The sequence below is a fragment of the Phaenicophaeus curvirostris genome, chromosome 10 (genome assembly GCF_032191515.1).
Source record: "Phaenicophaeus curvirostris isolate KB17595 chromosome 10, BPBGC_Pcur_1.0, whole genome shotgun sequence".
Taxonomy (NCBI): domain Eukaryota; kingdom Metazoa; phylum Chordata; class Aves; order Cuculiformes; family Cuculidae; genus Phaenicophaeus; species Phaenicophaeus curvirostris.
In genome coordinates this window covers 19788348-19805894 of record NC_091401.1, presented here as the reverse complement: position 1 = coordinate 19805894, position 17547 = coordinate 19788348, and the positions used below count along the sequence as shown (strand labels likewise).

At 39.9% G+C, this 17547-nt stretch overlaps 1 protein-coding gene across 3 annotated transcripts in view; it reads left to right on the top strand.

Moving 5' to 3' along the window:
- The window catches only part of FNDC3B (fibronectin type III domain containing 3B), a 201648-nt gene that overhangs the window by 104003 nt on the left and 80098 nt on the right, over positions 1–17547 (top strand). For all 3 annotated transcript variants that reach the window (XM_069864562.1, XM_069864563.1, XM_069864564.1), the window contains exons 5-6: positions 237–480; positions 3029–3325. In XM_069864562.1, the coding sequence (XP_069720663.1) occupies positions 237–480; positions 3029–3325 (541 nt within the window). The remainder of the gene's footprint in view (positions 1–236; positions 481–3028; positions 3326–17547) is intronic.

Genomic DNA, 17547 nt, shown 5'->3' with positions numbered 1-17547 from the left:
TTATCATGAGCAGCAGTAATTCTCCTAGTGATTAGTGTGGGTATCTGAGTCTCCAGCAAAAGCCGCATCATCACTATGATTACTTCTGCTGCTATTAATTTTAGAAATGTGTTCAGGAATAAACCTAAGGACCAACTATTTGCTGATCGGAGAAGAAACCATAAACAATGCTGTTTTAAAAATATGTTTGATTCAGATACTGCATAATATGCTCATTTCCCTGCCTTCCCTTCCAGGTGATAGAAGACAACACCGGCGTTCGGAGGGTGGTGGTTACCCCGCAGTCTCCAGAGTGTTACCCTCCTAGCTATCCTTCGGCCATCTCTCCGACCCATCACTTACCTCCATACCTGACACACCATCCCCATTTTATTCACAACTCTCATACAGCTTTTTATCCTCCTGTCACTGGACCTGGGGACATGCCACCACAGTTTTTCCCACAGCATCATCTTCCCCCTACAATATACGGAGAACAAGGTGAGCTGGAAGGAAGGTACTGGTATTTCACACCTGTGTTCAGCAAGTTTTAAGGACTTCGTGAAACCAAGAGTGGAAATTAGTTGGAGAACTTGTAGAGTGGTTTTGCCCATGAGGATGGGTCCCCCTTCTTTAATGTCCGGAACAGGAAAGTGTGGGGAGGTGTAGCCATCCAGAGTGCACCAATCATAGAATCACCAGGTTGGAAAAGACCCATCGGATCATCGAGTCCAACCATTCCTATCAATTTGTGACAACCCATGTCGCAACACCAGATTGCAAAAGCAAAACCAGTTTTTACTTAAAATATCTTGTCTCGTGCTCCAAACTAGGGACATGAGTCATGTTGATTGTTCTTGCTGTGTCACAATGCAGCATTGTACAGTAAACCAAGAGACCAAATATTATCAGCTCTGGCTTGGGAATGAGGATAGATGTAGAGAGCAGGATCTGAGAATGACTTGCCACAGTCATTTCCAGTGGGAAAAGCTGAATACTGCTTCCTGTTGGTTGTAATGTGCCTTCTGCCCCCCAGCTGTGGTTTTCCAAGAAATAACAGGCATTTTCTGTTTGTTATTCTGGTTGAGACTGTGCAGTAAGTCACTGAAAGGCATTGTCTGATACCAAAGGGTAGCATGGCAACTCTAATCAGGCCATGAGTAAATAATTGCAAGAAAAGGAGTGAAAGGGGCATATTTCTGTCTGAACTATGCCCTGTTGTATGTCTGCCACCCTAGAGATAAGGCTGTGTAATCTGGAAGAAGGTGTTAACCAAATAAGTAATTGTTAAGCATCTCAAGGAAATTGGTGCAAGATTTCTGATTACTGCAGCACTGCCTGGAGTTAAACCCTTTCTAAAGAATGTGTTTAAGCCATATCACCAAAAGGGAGGAACTGCTGGAGTGGGAAGGAAGAGGCAGAATCGGAGAATTGAGGGAAGTATCCATTGAAGTTTCAGTTGACCAACAGACCACATTTTTTAGTGAGGACTCTTGCGGCTGACATTTAACTTCATTATACTGGGGTAGGGTGGTAGTGAAGTGGGAAGCACAGGAAACTGGTAGGACTGTGTAGCCAGCCAGATGCATAACAGAGGGACTTTTCCCTTGAAAAAGGAATAGGATGGTTGGTCAGATTGCTTGACAAAGTCTTGCGAGCAAACATAGTAGTATGCAAAGTGAACATAGAGCTGCTAGTTAAGTAGATGTCGAATATTTCCGTAGCCTGGAGATAACCAAGAAGTTGATTCAGCTTTAAAATTTAAGAAGAAATGAATCATTGGCTCCTTTACTGGAATGCCCTATGTATATAACACTGAAATAACTCAATTGGTGAATATTGTACTGATGAATATTAATCCACCGTTTCCCATTTACTGTACAACACCTTATACTTTTAAAAAAATGCATTTATTTGTAGTATGCTCTTTAGGCAGCTTGTGGCTGCAAAAATACAAATATGGTCATGTAGTTAGATCAGGAAAGATGAAGGCCAAGACACATTGAGATGGCAAAGAAAGAATATCTAACTAGTTGAAACAACTTGAAAAATTATAATAAGTATACACAACAATCTCAACTTTAAAAAGAGGCTTCTGATGGCTGGATAGGGGTGCGTGTTTGCTTCAGAAGTTTGTACGGTACCTTTTGAATGGATATAGGAAAAAATATGAAGAATATATTGAGTATTAATTGTTACTTTGCTAACAAGGCAAAAGTGTTGGTTTTGGGTATTAATTTGTTCAAGCTTCAGACTCAAAGTGGAGCGCGGAAAGGAGAATTGAGCTATGGAAAAAATAGCAGAAAATATTCTGATTCCTGTGAGCTGACTTGCATTAGGTTAGAGATGGAGATGGTCATTTTTGGAGTGAGGAGGAAGGAACTGTATTTAATTAAGTGTATCTGAAGTGTGCACATCATATTTGAGACATTTCTAAAGCTTTTTTTATATAGTTTTACTTACCCAAAGATTCCACTTCATGCTGCACTCTCTCCTTAGGCAGGTACTGCTGACACAATTGTGTAGTCTATTTATACTGGGAAATTAAAGTGCATGTAATCAGTGGTGGCAGCTTGAAACCAGGGCACATCAGCTTATTCTGTCCAGTCAGGCTCTGGGGAAGAAACTGCTAAATTGCTGTGAACTTCTAAAGATTTTTTTCCTAAATATCGTTCTCCCTGGAGTTTTCCTTGAAATTTGGGTCCTCAAAACACAAAGACTGAAAAGGAGGTGGAAAACTGTTGCCCTAATTGTTGTAGTTCGCTTGTTCATATGTGCTCATCCAATGAGTTATAAGAATTCAAAGAGCAAATGAGCACACTTAATGTGATACAACAAAATTTATCAGTCCTGCAGAAAAGCTTTTTAAGGAAGAAAAACCTTGTGGGGTTTTTTTGGAGGGGTTGGGTTTTTTTTTTCTTTATAAAATCCATCTCCAGGAAAATCTGGCATTTTGTTTTTAGAGATGGCTAGGTATTTGGATTTTGTTTTTGGAAAAAAATTAAGTGATTTTGTTCTGAGTTAACGTGGGTGAATTTTTCCATTTCAGAAATCATACCACTATATGGAATGTCCAGCTATATTACAAGGGAAGATCAGTACAGCAAACCACAGCACAAAAAGCTCAAAGACAGGCAGATTGATCGCCAAAACCGTCTGAATAGTCCTCCTTCATCCATCTACAAAAGCCATATAGGCAGCTGTGCAACTGTATATAATGGTTATGCAAAGAGCCACAATGGAGCAAGCAGCGGAGGAGGCGGCGGCGGTGGGGGGGCTCCAGCAGTAAAGAAACCAGAGCGCAGAGCAAGGAGCAGCCCAAAGTCAAATGAACAAGACCCACATGGTAAAGACAGTTTTATTTATTTTTAATTCCTTTTTATTGCACCTTTCCGGCTTACCACTGCCTGTATATGGATCTAGTAACTATGCCAAAAAACACTACCACCCACACATAAAGACAGTGTTAATACAGTGTGAACTTAAATATAAATGTTGAGCTTGCTGTACCATATTTGTTTTGTAAGATGAACCAGTTGCTTCCCCATTTTTCCTGACTACTCCTTTGTAGATGCAGCATCATTCTCTTTTTATCTGTTGGAGACAGAAATGTGTTTGTTGAGCAAGTTCTTGGTTTTATTTTGTTTTTCATGCAGGGATCTTGAAACTTCACAAAAATCCTTGTGAGCAATTGAGTTATAACCAAAACCTGACTACTAGGTAACACTACTTTGCACCTCCTAGTTTAATATAGTAAACTTATTAGGAAGTTTAGAAGCTGTAGCTGAAAACACGTTTGTCTATGTGAAAGTTCAATGGAAGTATGATTAGTTGAAACAGAAGAAACTTAAGAATACACTGTTCAATATTAGCCATGGAAATTAGCAGTCAATTAAATCTTGCTACTTCTGAAATAATTTTCTTCAGCATTTTCATAGGCATATTTAAAAAATTGAAACGTTACAATAAAACTTTAGTTTATCTAATCAAGTCTTATTTATCATGAGTCATTCTACCTAAATTTAAATAGATTACTTCTTATAATCCATTATGCCTTTCAGCCTTTCTCATCTCTGCCTCTCTCTTTGCCTACTGCTACAGCTGCAAGTGGCTAAATCAACTTCTAAGGTAGTAAGCAAGCTTACACCTGGCATGTCTAGTATATTTATAATGTAGCGCATTTTGAAATCACTCAAGTGCACTTATGCATACAACATAGCTTTTTCCATTGTCTGTGTATTGTATATATTTATTTGTCTGTGTACTTGTGAGACATAACTAAAATAAATAGTCATGAAAATTAGCTTAATCAATAGCCAAGTGGGGGAAAAAGTGCTGCTGGCATGGTAAGGAATAATTTGGAGCTGTGCCTCGAGGTCTTTAAAATTAGCCAGGAGCTGTATTTGGGAATACTTTAACCCAAGAAAATGTATTGCCTCATTAGACTTCCGAATTATTTCTTGTCAATCAGCTTCTACAACCTATAATATTCTTATTAATGTTTATCTATATATCTGTTTATTTTTTTCGCTCTAGTATGTGGTGGTGTACATGAGGTATGTGGAAGCACTTACATGAAAGATCTGAAATAAAGTATAGCCCTAACAGCTGAACTGCAATATTGCTTCACTGGGTACTGAGTCAGCCTGGATGTTATTCTGATAAATAATCTAGATTTAATGAAAAAATACCTAGTTTAAGGGTTTCCTGCAACCCTTGTGTTTTGTCTGATTTGTTTTCTTGGAGTAGTTTGCTGTACTCCAGCAGAATATTGTGAGCGCTTTTAAAATGCCAAGGAAGTCAGGGCTATGGTAAATCCAGTCTGTCAGCCAGAGAGCATCTTAAAACCGGGAACAGCAAACAGTGGAGTCCCCCAAACTGAAAACGTCCATAACAGGAGACCATGCAAATAAACATCAATTGTCCCACCTTCCTGATTAATCCAACCTAATGTGGCATTTTATAATTGGGTTTTGCATCCGGAGATGGCAGCTCAGGAGTCCCTGACAGGCTACTCTGCAGTGAAGTCCACAGTCCAAGCAGGAATAGGAGGAATTTCTTCATATTAAAACTAAAATTATAAAAAAAAAATCCTGTGGACTCAAATGTGAGGCTTTTCACATCAAAGTCTATTGATGTAGTCGCACATGTATACCTATACTCAAATTTCTGCAGAAAGGTTGTTGCAGAGGTTTTGTAATGGCTCCCACCAAACTAAAATAAATTCCTGTGTGATATAAATAAGTTTTGAAGCCTATCTGCTGCTTTATATTTGCCTTCTCTGTTTCTTCTTGAATTCTTGGTAATTTATTGATTCTTACCTGACTAACGTGGCCATACAGGTGATTGGGGTGAGAGTTGAAAGCAGTCTGGGAACAGCTTATAATTTTAATTCATGCTGCTAAGATGGCAATGTGTTTAGAATAGCCAACAAAAAAAAGAATGTGTTAGAAGCAGCAAAGCCATTTAAACTTACACGTTCTGTGGATGTGTAAGCCTGCTAATAGTTAAAAATTTGATGGTGCTGTGTGGATGCTTCCAAAATTGCAGAATACTCTGGAAAAATGAATATATATGTATATATATAAATATGTAGAGAGTAAGTCTTTATTTAGAAAACCACTTGGCCAAAAAACTCTCTCAAGAGGCAAGTAGGAATGTATGAATTCAGAGTAAAACTTAGAGTAAAGGTAAAGGAGAGCTGAAGGTGATGGATTTGTTTGCATGAATTTCTTATCAATATTAATTAATAGGTTTTATAGCACATCGTTTTGCATCTGGTTGGGGTTGTGTGTTTGGGGTATGGTAGCTGGCATGATCGTTTTGGGTGTTCAGATGTCGGAGCAATCCAGCGAGCCGGCTCCTGACAAGCTGCTGTCACTGAAGCAGTTGTTCTGCTGTGCTCCTGCCAGGGAGCGAGGCTTTTGGAGCCCTGTACATGGCTGGAGCAGATGCTTGCGTATGCTCAATGCTGGTTGCCACAGAAAACAGCGTGCATCGGTATGTGGTATGATGGAGCGATTGCTTTCCCTAGGGACTGGGCTTTTCAGAAGCAAAGCGTTGGTCTACATTTGGGAGCAGCCTCAGTGCTGAGAGCATGGGTTGGAGCCTGCTGGCAGGCAGCCTCTCGCCCTGCCCTGGGTGCGTGCTGGCAGTCTAGGTATTTCTGTTCTTGGATCTGCTACCCCTGTGTTTAAGTAAATGCTTATCCTGCTGCTTGGTTCTTGGTAGTAATTTCTTCAAGGGGTGTGTTGCTCCTTACAGAGCACCTCCAAGCAATCTCTGCTGTGACTGCACTGAGGTTATTACAGAGTACTGGAAGAATAATACTGAAGAAACTGTTCAGTGCACAATGCAAAGACAACTTTACATTTTTACTTGAAAAGGAATTACACAGGTCACGGGACATGAGGTATTTAAATTAACAGTGTGCTTTTCCATCAAAATGTGCTCTGGTTGTGTGTATTGCACCCGTGACGCTTCAGTGAGCACTCAAGGGAAGTTGTGCCTTGTGTCAATAACTTACTGTCTCCTTACGATATTGAAAGAACCAGAGGCTTCCTAAAAAAGCTGATTCAATACTGGTGGAAGAAATGGGGTCATAGTGCCATCAATACTACTAAAGCAAAGTAAGTGGATGACTCTGGAGTACTTTTGGTTCCGTCACCTCTTAAGTTGTGGATCCAGCATGTGCTCCCCTGCCACTCTATACACTCTACAGCATGATACTACATTAAAAATACGTTGATACTTCTATTATACCCCCTTATCCACTAGCATAGCCTTGGGACCTCTTTTTTTTAGTTGGGAAATTGCAGTTTCAAATTGGGATTTAAGACCATTTCCTCTTGCCTTTTCCAATGACGGCATTATGCCTTTATGTTGGGAGGTGCACTTGTGAATAAACGTTTTTAATTTTTCTGGATGCTGGAAATATGCCATTTATGGGAAAAAAAAAAGAAATTTAAGTTTTATAATTGCCTGAAAAGTTGTTGTGGTAGAATGGGTGCTGCGTTGTACGGGCATAAGACTTGGAGGTATATTGCAGGGATTCTGATTTAAAATCCACGCTGTAGTTTTTTGCAGAGCTGTTTTAGAAACTGAATGGGAGAAAAGGGAGCAAAGTTGGTTGCTTGGATTTTTTTTTTTGTATAAAGGAGCCTTACCATGTAAAAAAGAGCTGTAAGCGGAAATCCTGTCCCATTCATGCTGTCCTTTATGAATTTGAGTCTGAGTCACTTCCTTCTCAAGCTCTCAGTGGTTCATTTCTTGGTCATGTAGTGATCTGGAACTTTGCAGAGTTTTGTGTGTGGCTGAGAGTACTGTGAGAATGTAAGCAGTTTTGGGTGTTCTTACAATGCTTTTGCCAGTTTGCCAATAAAACATCTTTTTTTTTTCTCCTTCAAATCAGATGAAATCTTTTTTTATTATTATTTTTTTAATTTTCATGGAAGTTCGAAGAACCTAAGATAGCCAAACCACTTCAAATGGGTATAAGTAGAAAACGGGTGTTATGTGCATCCTGTCCTGGAGCTGGGTGGATGCTGGGAACTGGTTGCCAGAATAAACAGACCTAGCTTGGGCAAGGAAGGCAGCAACTTGCACGCATCTATATGGAAATGATCCATAAGGAATGTTGGGGTTTTTTTTTGTGATTTGAGAAGATTTGGCCCTTCTGGGAGAGAATGGGGGCCCATCTAGCCTTTTTCAGCAGTTTTGATGGAGATGCTGCTGGGGGAGAGTCTGCAAACCCAGCCCGGTCCTGTGCCCTGGTCTCTGCTCTTCTGCCATCATTCAGACATGCCAGGCATGAGAGAGAGTTTAGTCATGCCTAGTCCTTCGGGTACTCACTTGTTGACCTGTTTAACTCGTCTAACTGTTTTTGGAAAGCAGACTTACTTTTCAGCTGCCCAGAGTGAGGAATAATGAGTTGGTGTCCACTTCACTTCTCTGAGCAGCTGACATGCGCTGTGTGGGAAAGAGAGAGAAAAAGACCAGAATTATTCAATAGTTCAAAGAGGTGTTGTAGACTGTACATAGATCATTAAACTTTTGTAGTACGTCATCATGTGTACAGCCAGTTTCAAAACTCAAAGGTATCGCTTTCCTGGTTTTGGAAATTTGATTTGTGCATTGAAGCAGCTTTCAGGTAATCCTGGAGGTGAAAGCCATCGCCTCAGACAGTTCATACTCCTGCCTTTACTGCTGATGAACGTTTCTTAGGAGTTGTGGTTAGCTAGCTCTGTGTGCTCATTGAAGCAAGCGTCAGGAACATGTGAAAAATGGACTTAGCAGGAGAACTTTGTCAGTGTAGTGGTTTTACTTTCAAAACATTTTCAAAGAACTGAACTCAGCAAAACAGAAGTTCTGCAATGAAGAAGTAAAGTTGGTGGGTGTGGCTAGTCTGGGCTGATGCTAGCAAGCACTAGTGCCAGCGAGTATCCCTGAGCTGCGTGGGGTACGCTCTGGAAGCTGGTAGTACAGGGTGCGGAGTGAATGATGATATGTGGAGGAAATAGAGTTGATATTTTCTTGATATAACCATATCCTGTTCTCTAGCTTCTTAAGAACATTTTAATATATTTACAAAAGTTGGAGTTTTTTCTTATTTTTGTGGGGTTTTTTTAATTGTGTCAAGTTTCTTTTTTAATCTCAAGCCTGTGAATTAAAGGGAAATTGAGGGAGCTGTGATTGAACACGTACAGGAACCAGATGAAGTTCCTCTACTTATTCATTCTAGATCCTGTCAATTCTTCTCTATTTTGGTCCTGAATCTGTTTTGTAAGTTCATTGGACTGTATACGTATCTGTACCTGTACATCCTATAGATTTAAAAGCTGAAAAGAGCTGTTTCATAAGTTTTGATCCATGTAAGCACAGAGGCTGAGAAGCACTGTGTCAGTATACTTAACTTCTGCGTTCTTTTAGCCAGGAACTGATGATTTGGTACACAGTATAAAGACTTTTGTTATATCAATGTAGAAATGTTCCACAGAAAAAAAATTCTCATACATGGTTGTTCTGCTGACATACAAAATATCTGTATGTAAATGCAGCTTCCCTGCTTTCCCTAAATATATTTGTTTCTATAAAATAAGTAGATTTAACAAGATTGCCTCCTAAAGAAAACATATCAAATTAGTAACATGGAAAAAAAACACTCTGAAGACTAAAATACATCTGTCAGGATATGTGATTTTTAGTATTATACTAAGTAATGAAATGTGTAACATAATTATTTACTGAAAACAGGCATATGTTGAATTTTGTGAGTACAGATCAGTGTCACATAGGAAATCTGAACAGCATTACTGTTCCTGCTGCATTTTAATAGTTTTAGCAAATAACACTACTTGCCTGAGTTGTTTAGACATACATCTAATTAGAAATACATGTTGTGCATTGTGTGCATGCTGTTTTTCTTTAAGTTTTAATAAATGAGAGGAAATGGGATGCATTAATTAGGGCACTAGTCTGAACTTAAGAAACCAAAGTTAATTTGTGACACCAGGGAATTTCCAGTGTGATATTCTCCTGCCTTGACCTTATCTCTCACATCATGACCAAGCTTGTATGTGTGTTTGTTTCTATTTGGAAACATGCCTGCTTCTTAAACATTCTTATCTTTTGCCTTATCTCTAGAATAATAGGCTATGAAATAGTTCATCTAGGCAGGAAACAAAATGGTTATGAGTTTCAGGTATTTCTGATGTTAATATGCTGAGAATACACCTTTGTGTGTCAGAGTGAACTCCACTGGCAGGGCCACACAGATTCTTTACCAAAGAGTATTTTACCTTAATAGTCACATAAAGTAACCACTTAAATGAGCTTTATATAGGCTGATGAATGTATTGGAAACATATTGACATTATGCAGAGTTCAAGCAAAGTACATTCCCAAGTTCATGTAATCTATGTATGCAAGTAGTTATCCAGGCTTAACTTATGACTTTTAACATAAAGAATTGCTAAGATGTATATGCAGCATTGCCAGGAAAGACACTGTGTTAGCAAGAGAAACAAATTTCCCTTCCTTTGCTGTCTTGAAACTTGACTTACATCGTGGGGCTTTGATGGAGAGAGGTAAAAGCTGAACGTCACAAGTAGACCAGTTGTACTGAAAAGCAAGTCTAATGCTCATGTACTCCCTCTCTCAGCATTGCTTTGCCCAGTCCTGAACTCAGGAATGTTGTGCTTTGAGCTGCTTGTGGGTAGTCCTTTCCAGCACATCTTGACCAGATTGTTTCTGGATGTCTACTACATGTGGGGAAAAAAGGAATTCACAAGCCTGTGAACATTTGTCTGCATACAAAATGTTTGGAACACGGAGGTATTTTTGCTACTATATTGATACTGTGGGAGCAGAACGAAAGTTCACGGGAAGCCTGATTACCATGGCAGTCCTGCCTTCTTTCACATGTGGGGCAGGGAAAGATGAGGTATTCACACTCTATTTTTTACCCTTATCTTGAAAGACTGAAGAACCAGCTTCATAACTTAGGCATCAGAAGTTGTTGATAAGAGATTCTCTTCATCAGTTGAATGGGTGCATCACCTCTTAATTTAATTGCACAATATTCCTCCATCTTCAAAGTCAGCTGCTTTTAAAGGTGAACATAAATGTGTCAAACTTGATTTCATTCGGAGTTTATGTAACTGGAAATGCAGACAAAACATCAGGGTAGCTGTGGCTACATGTTTATAAGCTGCCCTGAGAGCTCCTCTCCTGACAGTCCATGACTCCGAAGCACAGATGGATCCGAATGGGTAACCACAATTCTTACTATGGTTTTCAGTCTCCTTACAGAAGCTCAGAGAAAACAACCTTCAGCTGAAGCTCCCTACTCTTAGTTAAGTGTGATAGCTTGCTAGAAACGCAGCTTGAAGTCCTCCAAGGAAAGTGTAGGGCATATGTAGTAAAGGTCAGGAAATATGGCTTAGGGGCTCCCTTTTGACCTTATTGATGACTTAAAAATGCTTTTGATGGTGGCTGGAGTTCTTCCGCAAGCCTGTTTTTCACCATCCTGATCAACCCCTGTAGGCTCTATTCTTATTCTCATCTGCTTTCATCCCTCCCTTGTCTCATATTGCCAGCAGGATCTCCTTGGCGGGGGGAGCTGGATAAACTATCTTTTCCATGATTTATCAGGAAGTTGGTGCTGAATGACGTAAGGCACAACCTCTTCCCCTGCAGGATCTTTGTATTATCTCAAGAATTTGCAGGTTCTACTGAAACTGACAGTCAAATCCAGAAGACTGAAATCTTGAGACTTGTTCCTAAGAGTTTACGTAATTTATAGATATTCAGCAAACAGAAAAAACATATCAAATACATTTTCATCCTGCTTAAATGCTTAGTGGTTAAATCCCCGGGCCAGGGAGAAGAGTTATAGAGAGATCTCAGAGCTTCAGAGCAAGATAAACAGTGTATAGTCACCAGTAAAGAGGAGATAATGTGGACCACCGACAAAGGAAGAGAACCATGTTTCCCTTTTTTGGAAATATCTGGGACATTGAGCCAGAAGGGAGAGAGTATTTTTAGGGAAGAGGTAGAACATTTCCTCCCTCAGGGCTATGAAAAATAAAACACCTTTAAGTCTAATAATTTAATGAACAGCCCTTATTTGTAAACCCAGATGTTCTGAACAATGTCTGTCTGTATATTCATCTGGATTTGCAAAGGCGGTGAAATGGAATTTCATGTCCCGCTGAAGTTAATGGGATTTGTTTACCCAACTCTCTGAGGCTCTGTTACAAAAACCATTGGTTAGTGTCCCCTTTCTGAGGAAGGGTGAAATATAGTTTCAAAAGTTTGAGACCTTCGGTATATTTTCTTTTCTCTGTGCTTGTTGGGAACAACTGTATTTTTAGAAATGCAGGGTGATACTTTGAGTATTGCAGATAGACATTCATCTTAAATGAAGCAGCCGTTTTTATTTCCTCCAAGGTTTCTTATAAAAGATACTGTCCTGAAACTTAGGTTCATTTTTTTGTTTATTTTTTTTTCTGTAAGGAGCTGTGCTTAGAAGCAGCTGCTTTGATTTACTGTGATTCATGTGACTTTTGCCTGAATTTCATCTCAGCAATGAAATCCAGATCAAGCTGAAATTCCTTTAGCTTTGTTGAAGCCTTACCAGTGAGCTGTAATCGGGTGGATATTTCTGCGTAATATTTTAAATATTCAGAAGGATTCTCAGTGACAAAACAGGTTGTGCAAATATCCAAAGTTGTGTATTGCCCTTATCCCATACAGGACTGATAATTGCACTGGCAGTTCTTCCAGCTCACTAGTGGTTAATTGGTACAAACATTTATAGATTAGGTTTTTTAAACACCCTTAAGTGCACTCTTCACATCACAGACATGGGAGGGCACCAATAAGATGGAGTCAGCCTTTTTCTACTTTTGCATTATAGGAATTCAGCACCTGATCTTTATTAAATGTTCTGTTTAATATTAATCTTAGCTCACATAGTCGTAGTTCATCATTCATACTTGACTGCAAAACAATTAAGGATGGGACTAGTCAAGTAAGTTGATTGTCATCTGTCATGAGGAAGATAATTTATTTCTGGGTTGATTTAAAGAAGGGAGTGGAAGCCCTTTTTCCCCATTTCTGAGCTGTGACGCCTGGGATGAGTGGGAAGAAAAAAATGTTCTTTCTTTTCCTGGATTGCTATTGGATCTTCCCCACCACTCATTGCAATCTGATTATCTCATAGCTTTAATCTGGAAAAAGAGGTTGGTAATTTACATCAGTAACAGAAAAGCTAGGCTGGGGTTCATACAAAAAATATTGTGACTGTGCAGCCATTCACTAGATTGACAGTGAGAAATCCCTGTGCAGGCTCTATGGAAAAGCTTCGTATTTCAAGCATTACAATTTGGGTTGATATTTTTTCTTATAAATAGACTTTTCCTGCAGGATCTTAAACTGTTTTAGAAACACGTGGGTAGTTTAAGTAGTGCCTAGAAACAAAATTTCTACTTCAATGTAAATATTAAGGGAAAATCAAGAACAGCAAAAAGCTGACACAATTTCTGCTTTTATCTTGTTTTTAGTGTAAATTTTACCAGCCTACTTTGTCATAAAGAATAAATATCTCACTCTGACTTTGTTGTCGAGAGTGAAATAGGGGGTTATTGGTGAAGCCTACCATCCCAAAGCACTTTTAGTTACTCACTATGAAATCTAAAGAAGACATTTCTCCTTCAATTCTGCTTTGATTCATGTGAGGCTGAGGAGTTACTTGTGATTATTTTCTTAAAAGATGCTTAAGCTGTAATGGGCAATCATATGCCTCTGCACTGGAGAAGTGCTCTGCTGCCTTCATATTGTTGTAGCAAACTTGGTGGCTTTACAAGGTTCATTGCCAAAGAAGTTGTTAACTTTGGCTGAGGAGCTCCGTTTAATCCCAACCAAGTTTGAGGCTCCTATGGAGTCTGTTTCAGCTGTGCTGTCTGATTGTTTTCCTGTGCAGATATGCAATTTTGCAGGTTATTTTGCTAGTTTTGTGTTTGATCAGGAAAATGCTATTATTGTGTGTAACAGGCAGATTATTAAAGGCTTTTATTGGCTGTTTTTCATACGCTTCTATTTTTGAAGGTCTTTTGAAGAAATAAGTTTTATTTTGGGTTCAGTACTGATGCCATCGTCCCCCTGCAGTGGAGACAGTATTTCAGAGCAAAATATTTCCTGATTGGCACGGGGCAGCAGTCACAGGATTTAAAACCCTAGACTGATGACCCTGGAAACCTGCCAAAGTCTGTTTGTGATAGGGATTGTGCCTCCCAACCTAATTCTTAGAGGGTGCGGGGATCTTCTCTGCCGTGGGAGAACCTGCTGGCTGTGTCAGCAGGGCGGGCAGACAGTGGTAGAGACACGCCTGTGCTATCGGCTGCTTCTCAAGCTGGTGGTGGGATACAACAGAGCCATCGGTGACCTGGCTGGGAAGAGAGGACAGTAATTTTTGATGCTGTCAGACTTGGGCTATTCATGAAGTTGTGAGACTCCTTTTACTCTTTGCATTCGTGGGGCTCAGGCTCTTGCTTTGCCTGGCAGCCGAAAGTCAGTTGCCGTGATTGAAGGGAGCCTTTTGTTTCCGAGAGGAAATCTTGCTTCTGTAAATGCCAGATAATGTCATTTCACAGCTGGCATCAGCCATCCTTTTAAGTCACCATTGAGGCCTTTCACATTTTAAGGAGTGTGGGTGTCTTGGCTGCACAGTTATCCCTCCCCTCCTCCTCCTCCCTTGGGCTGAAGAAACTTGTGGGTCTTTTATGGCCACATCACTTGTGGCAGCCCAGGGTCATAATAATAGTAAGGTGGTGGTCTTTGCTGAAGTTACGTCTCCTTTTGAATGTTTGCCTGGTTCATCAGACTTGGAGGGCTGCCGGGGGCTGCTGTGCCAGGTTGAACTCTTGAATACTAACGGAGGCTGGACAGACAGGCAGTCACAGAGGCTGAAGCGACAGGGAAGGAGAGAAACTGAGAGGGAGGGGAAAGCGTGAAGCAGTACACAAATAAACGAAAGGAATTACGGGTAAGACAATGCCACGCATCTCGACTATCATAGAAAATTGTAAGAGGTTTGAAGAACTTCATTGTATCTAGGAAAGGTTTAGGGTCTGGCAAAGTTTGTAGTGGGAATGTAACATCAAGTTTGTACCTGGAAGGTGGGAGTCAGGAGCTCCAGGAGAATCTTAGGAGGGTCTTTCAGTCTTGTCAAACCAAAAAAATTGCTTCTTGTTAGAAATGAAAGGCATTAATGACAACCTCAGGTAGACAGCTTACAAACTCGTAGAAAAATAGGTAGAAAAGAATGTTTTGGAAATATATATCAAATACAAGTACACGTAGCTGCTGTAAATCCAACCAAATCATAAACAACAGAGAACAGGAGAAAGTCAAGAAAGCAAAGAAGAGGGGCAGTGCTTGTTGAAAACAAATTATCCCAAATTTTACCACTTCTCTCAGCAGCCTTAGGGACCTTCCTGTGCCTTAAGCTAAGTGCAGGAAGGGACAATGATTGGTTAAAATCATTCATCAACTGGAAAGCATTGATTGTACATCTTTTGTTTTGTTTTTTTAACCTCTTGCTTCAGTCTTTAGCATCACACTTGGTGAACTGCTATGGGCTAAGGGGCGGTGGTATCTATTGTTCATGTCAAAGGGACAAGACTAGAGAAGGAAAACTTAACTTTTGAAGTCTGTCTGTATGATGTGACTCATGGCATTGAGCTCCTGAGCTTTCTGGTGCAAAGTCAGCATGCACCCAATAGAGCAGTGCTGTGTGCCCTCCTGGTCCAAAAGGTGGATGAGAAGAGCTTTAGACCAAGCTTGAGAAAGTTGATACTTTTGGCCACAAAGATTTAACATTTTTAATATCTGTCGCACGTAGGAGGGTTTGCCAGAATGAGGAGGCGTTGCCACATGGCGTATCTCCACTTGTCTTGTGCACGTGGATGCTCGCCTGCCTACTCAAACAGGAGTTTTGCCTATGCCAACGCAATTTAGAAAAGCGCTTTGAAACTGCAGCCTGTAGCATTGAGATGATGCTAATAAAAATCAAGAGAATTTTAAATAGTTACTCTTGGTTAGCTACTTCTATATGAATCGGCTGTGTTGATTTTAAAGGCATGTATGATAAAAGGACAGAGGGGTGGCCACTGCCTGTGTCAGCCTGCTAGTCAGCGCTTGTTTATCTACAAAGCTTTTGGTGTCTTCTCAAACCCACATAGCGGCCAGCTGCTGTTATATGGCAGCAAAAGGGAAGCTGCTGAAAATAAAAAATAATAATTTTGACACAGAAAATAGGCTAAGGCAAGTCTAAAGCATGAAAGAGAGCACTCCAAGAAAAGGTCATGTGTGTAAGTGGTTTGTTGTTCCAGGAGATTCAGCTTGGGCTTTCTCTGTTCCTGTGGGTTATGTTGTTGTTTAATTTGGTGTTCCTTCAAAACCAGCCAGCTGCAGCCATATGCAGTGCATTGCCTCTGTTATCTTCTTTGTGAGATGTACAAAGCACTTTCTTAAGATGTAAAATGTATGTGATAGAGATGGGGGGTTGCTATATTTTACTAAGAAAGCCCTTTTCTGCCTTCTAATGGACCAACTGCGTGTTCACAGTAGGAATTCACTCAGATCTTCAGCCAATGAAGTAGGAGTTGTTTTTGCTGTCTTCCAGCAGTAGCAGCAAAGGAGCAGAGAAAAATAAACCCAACGTGTCACTTAGGCTCCATTTGTCCCTTGCATCCAGCACTTTTTCTCCCCCCTGTAGGATACTACTGATCTTATTTTCTTTATTCCATCCAATGAAAAATATACATCAAAGCAATACTGGGGGTTAGAGAGGATTGAATGCACTTATGTTTGTTTTTAAAACATATTATAGCAGCAGTGACTTTGTTACATCCATCCAAGTGCTTCTATAACTGCTTGATGTGAAAACATCTGATGCTTATCCATGTGCTAGCAAATATCTTTTGTTAAAGAAGGTTGGCTTGAAGCAGAGAGACAAATCACATGATGTGAATTTGCACTCCAGGTGTTTTGGAGTATCCTGCCCCATTGACAGTTGGATGCTGAAGCAGTAAAGATGAAATTAGCAGGTTAATAGATACGGCCTGGAAATCTCTGAAACATATAATTAAATTCATGCCTCAATTACAGTGATGTTGAGGCAAACACTTTAGTTATCCTTTGCTTTATGTCCCAGTGAGTCAGAATAGCGTGACTTTTTTTTTTGTTTCCTTATTTGAGACCTGAAAACTTAAGTTTCTGGGGTTTATGCAGGGCTTTTGTTTGTTTGCCTTCCGTTATTTAGGGTGTGGCTTGATTTTTTTTGCTACCTATGTGTGACTTGGCCTTTAAGGTCAAATACTAAAAGATAAGCTGATAGACATTAAGTAAAGCATTTTAGCAGAGAATTAAAAGTGACAATAGGAAGGCTTTAGAAATGGTAAACTTATGAGATTCTCACACACAGCAGTTTTTTTAAAATTAGAACATGGTTCAACAATTGGATCTTGAAGGATGATGTCGATCTCTCTACCTTGGACATGGGAGTTGCAGTTGTGTTTTGTCGCTAGTGGTTGTATTAGCTTCAGTGTAATTAGCAGAAACTTGAGTTAGTTAATATTTAGAAATCTTATCCAGGTATTTTTAGGCTTAATGTTCCTTGCTGAGTTATATTTTAGCATGGTGTGATTGACTGTTTTGAATATAACTATTTCCTTCACAAGTTTTTATGTTCTAAAGGGTTCCCCATTTTGCCCACTGTGGAAGTGATGCTGAGAAAAGTTGCATATAACACTGTTTTCAGTGTGACACTGGATTTGCTTGTTTCAGTATTACATCTGTCAGCATAAAGCCCAGCAGTTTACCCTTGACCCTGTCCTGCGCTGGACTGCCCCCCGACTAACTGCAAAGATGCCTCCAACTGGATTAGGCAGGAACCTATCTTAGGTCTAATTTTATTCAATATTTTTGTTAAGGACCTGAAGGATGGAATAACGGTTCATAGTTATTAAACTATAGTCTGTATCAGGCTTTGATAGGGTTGAGAGT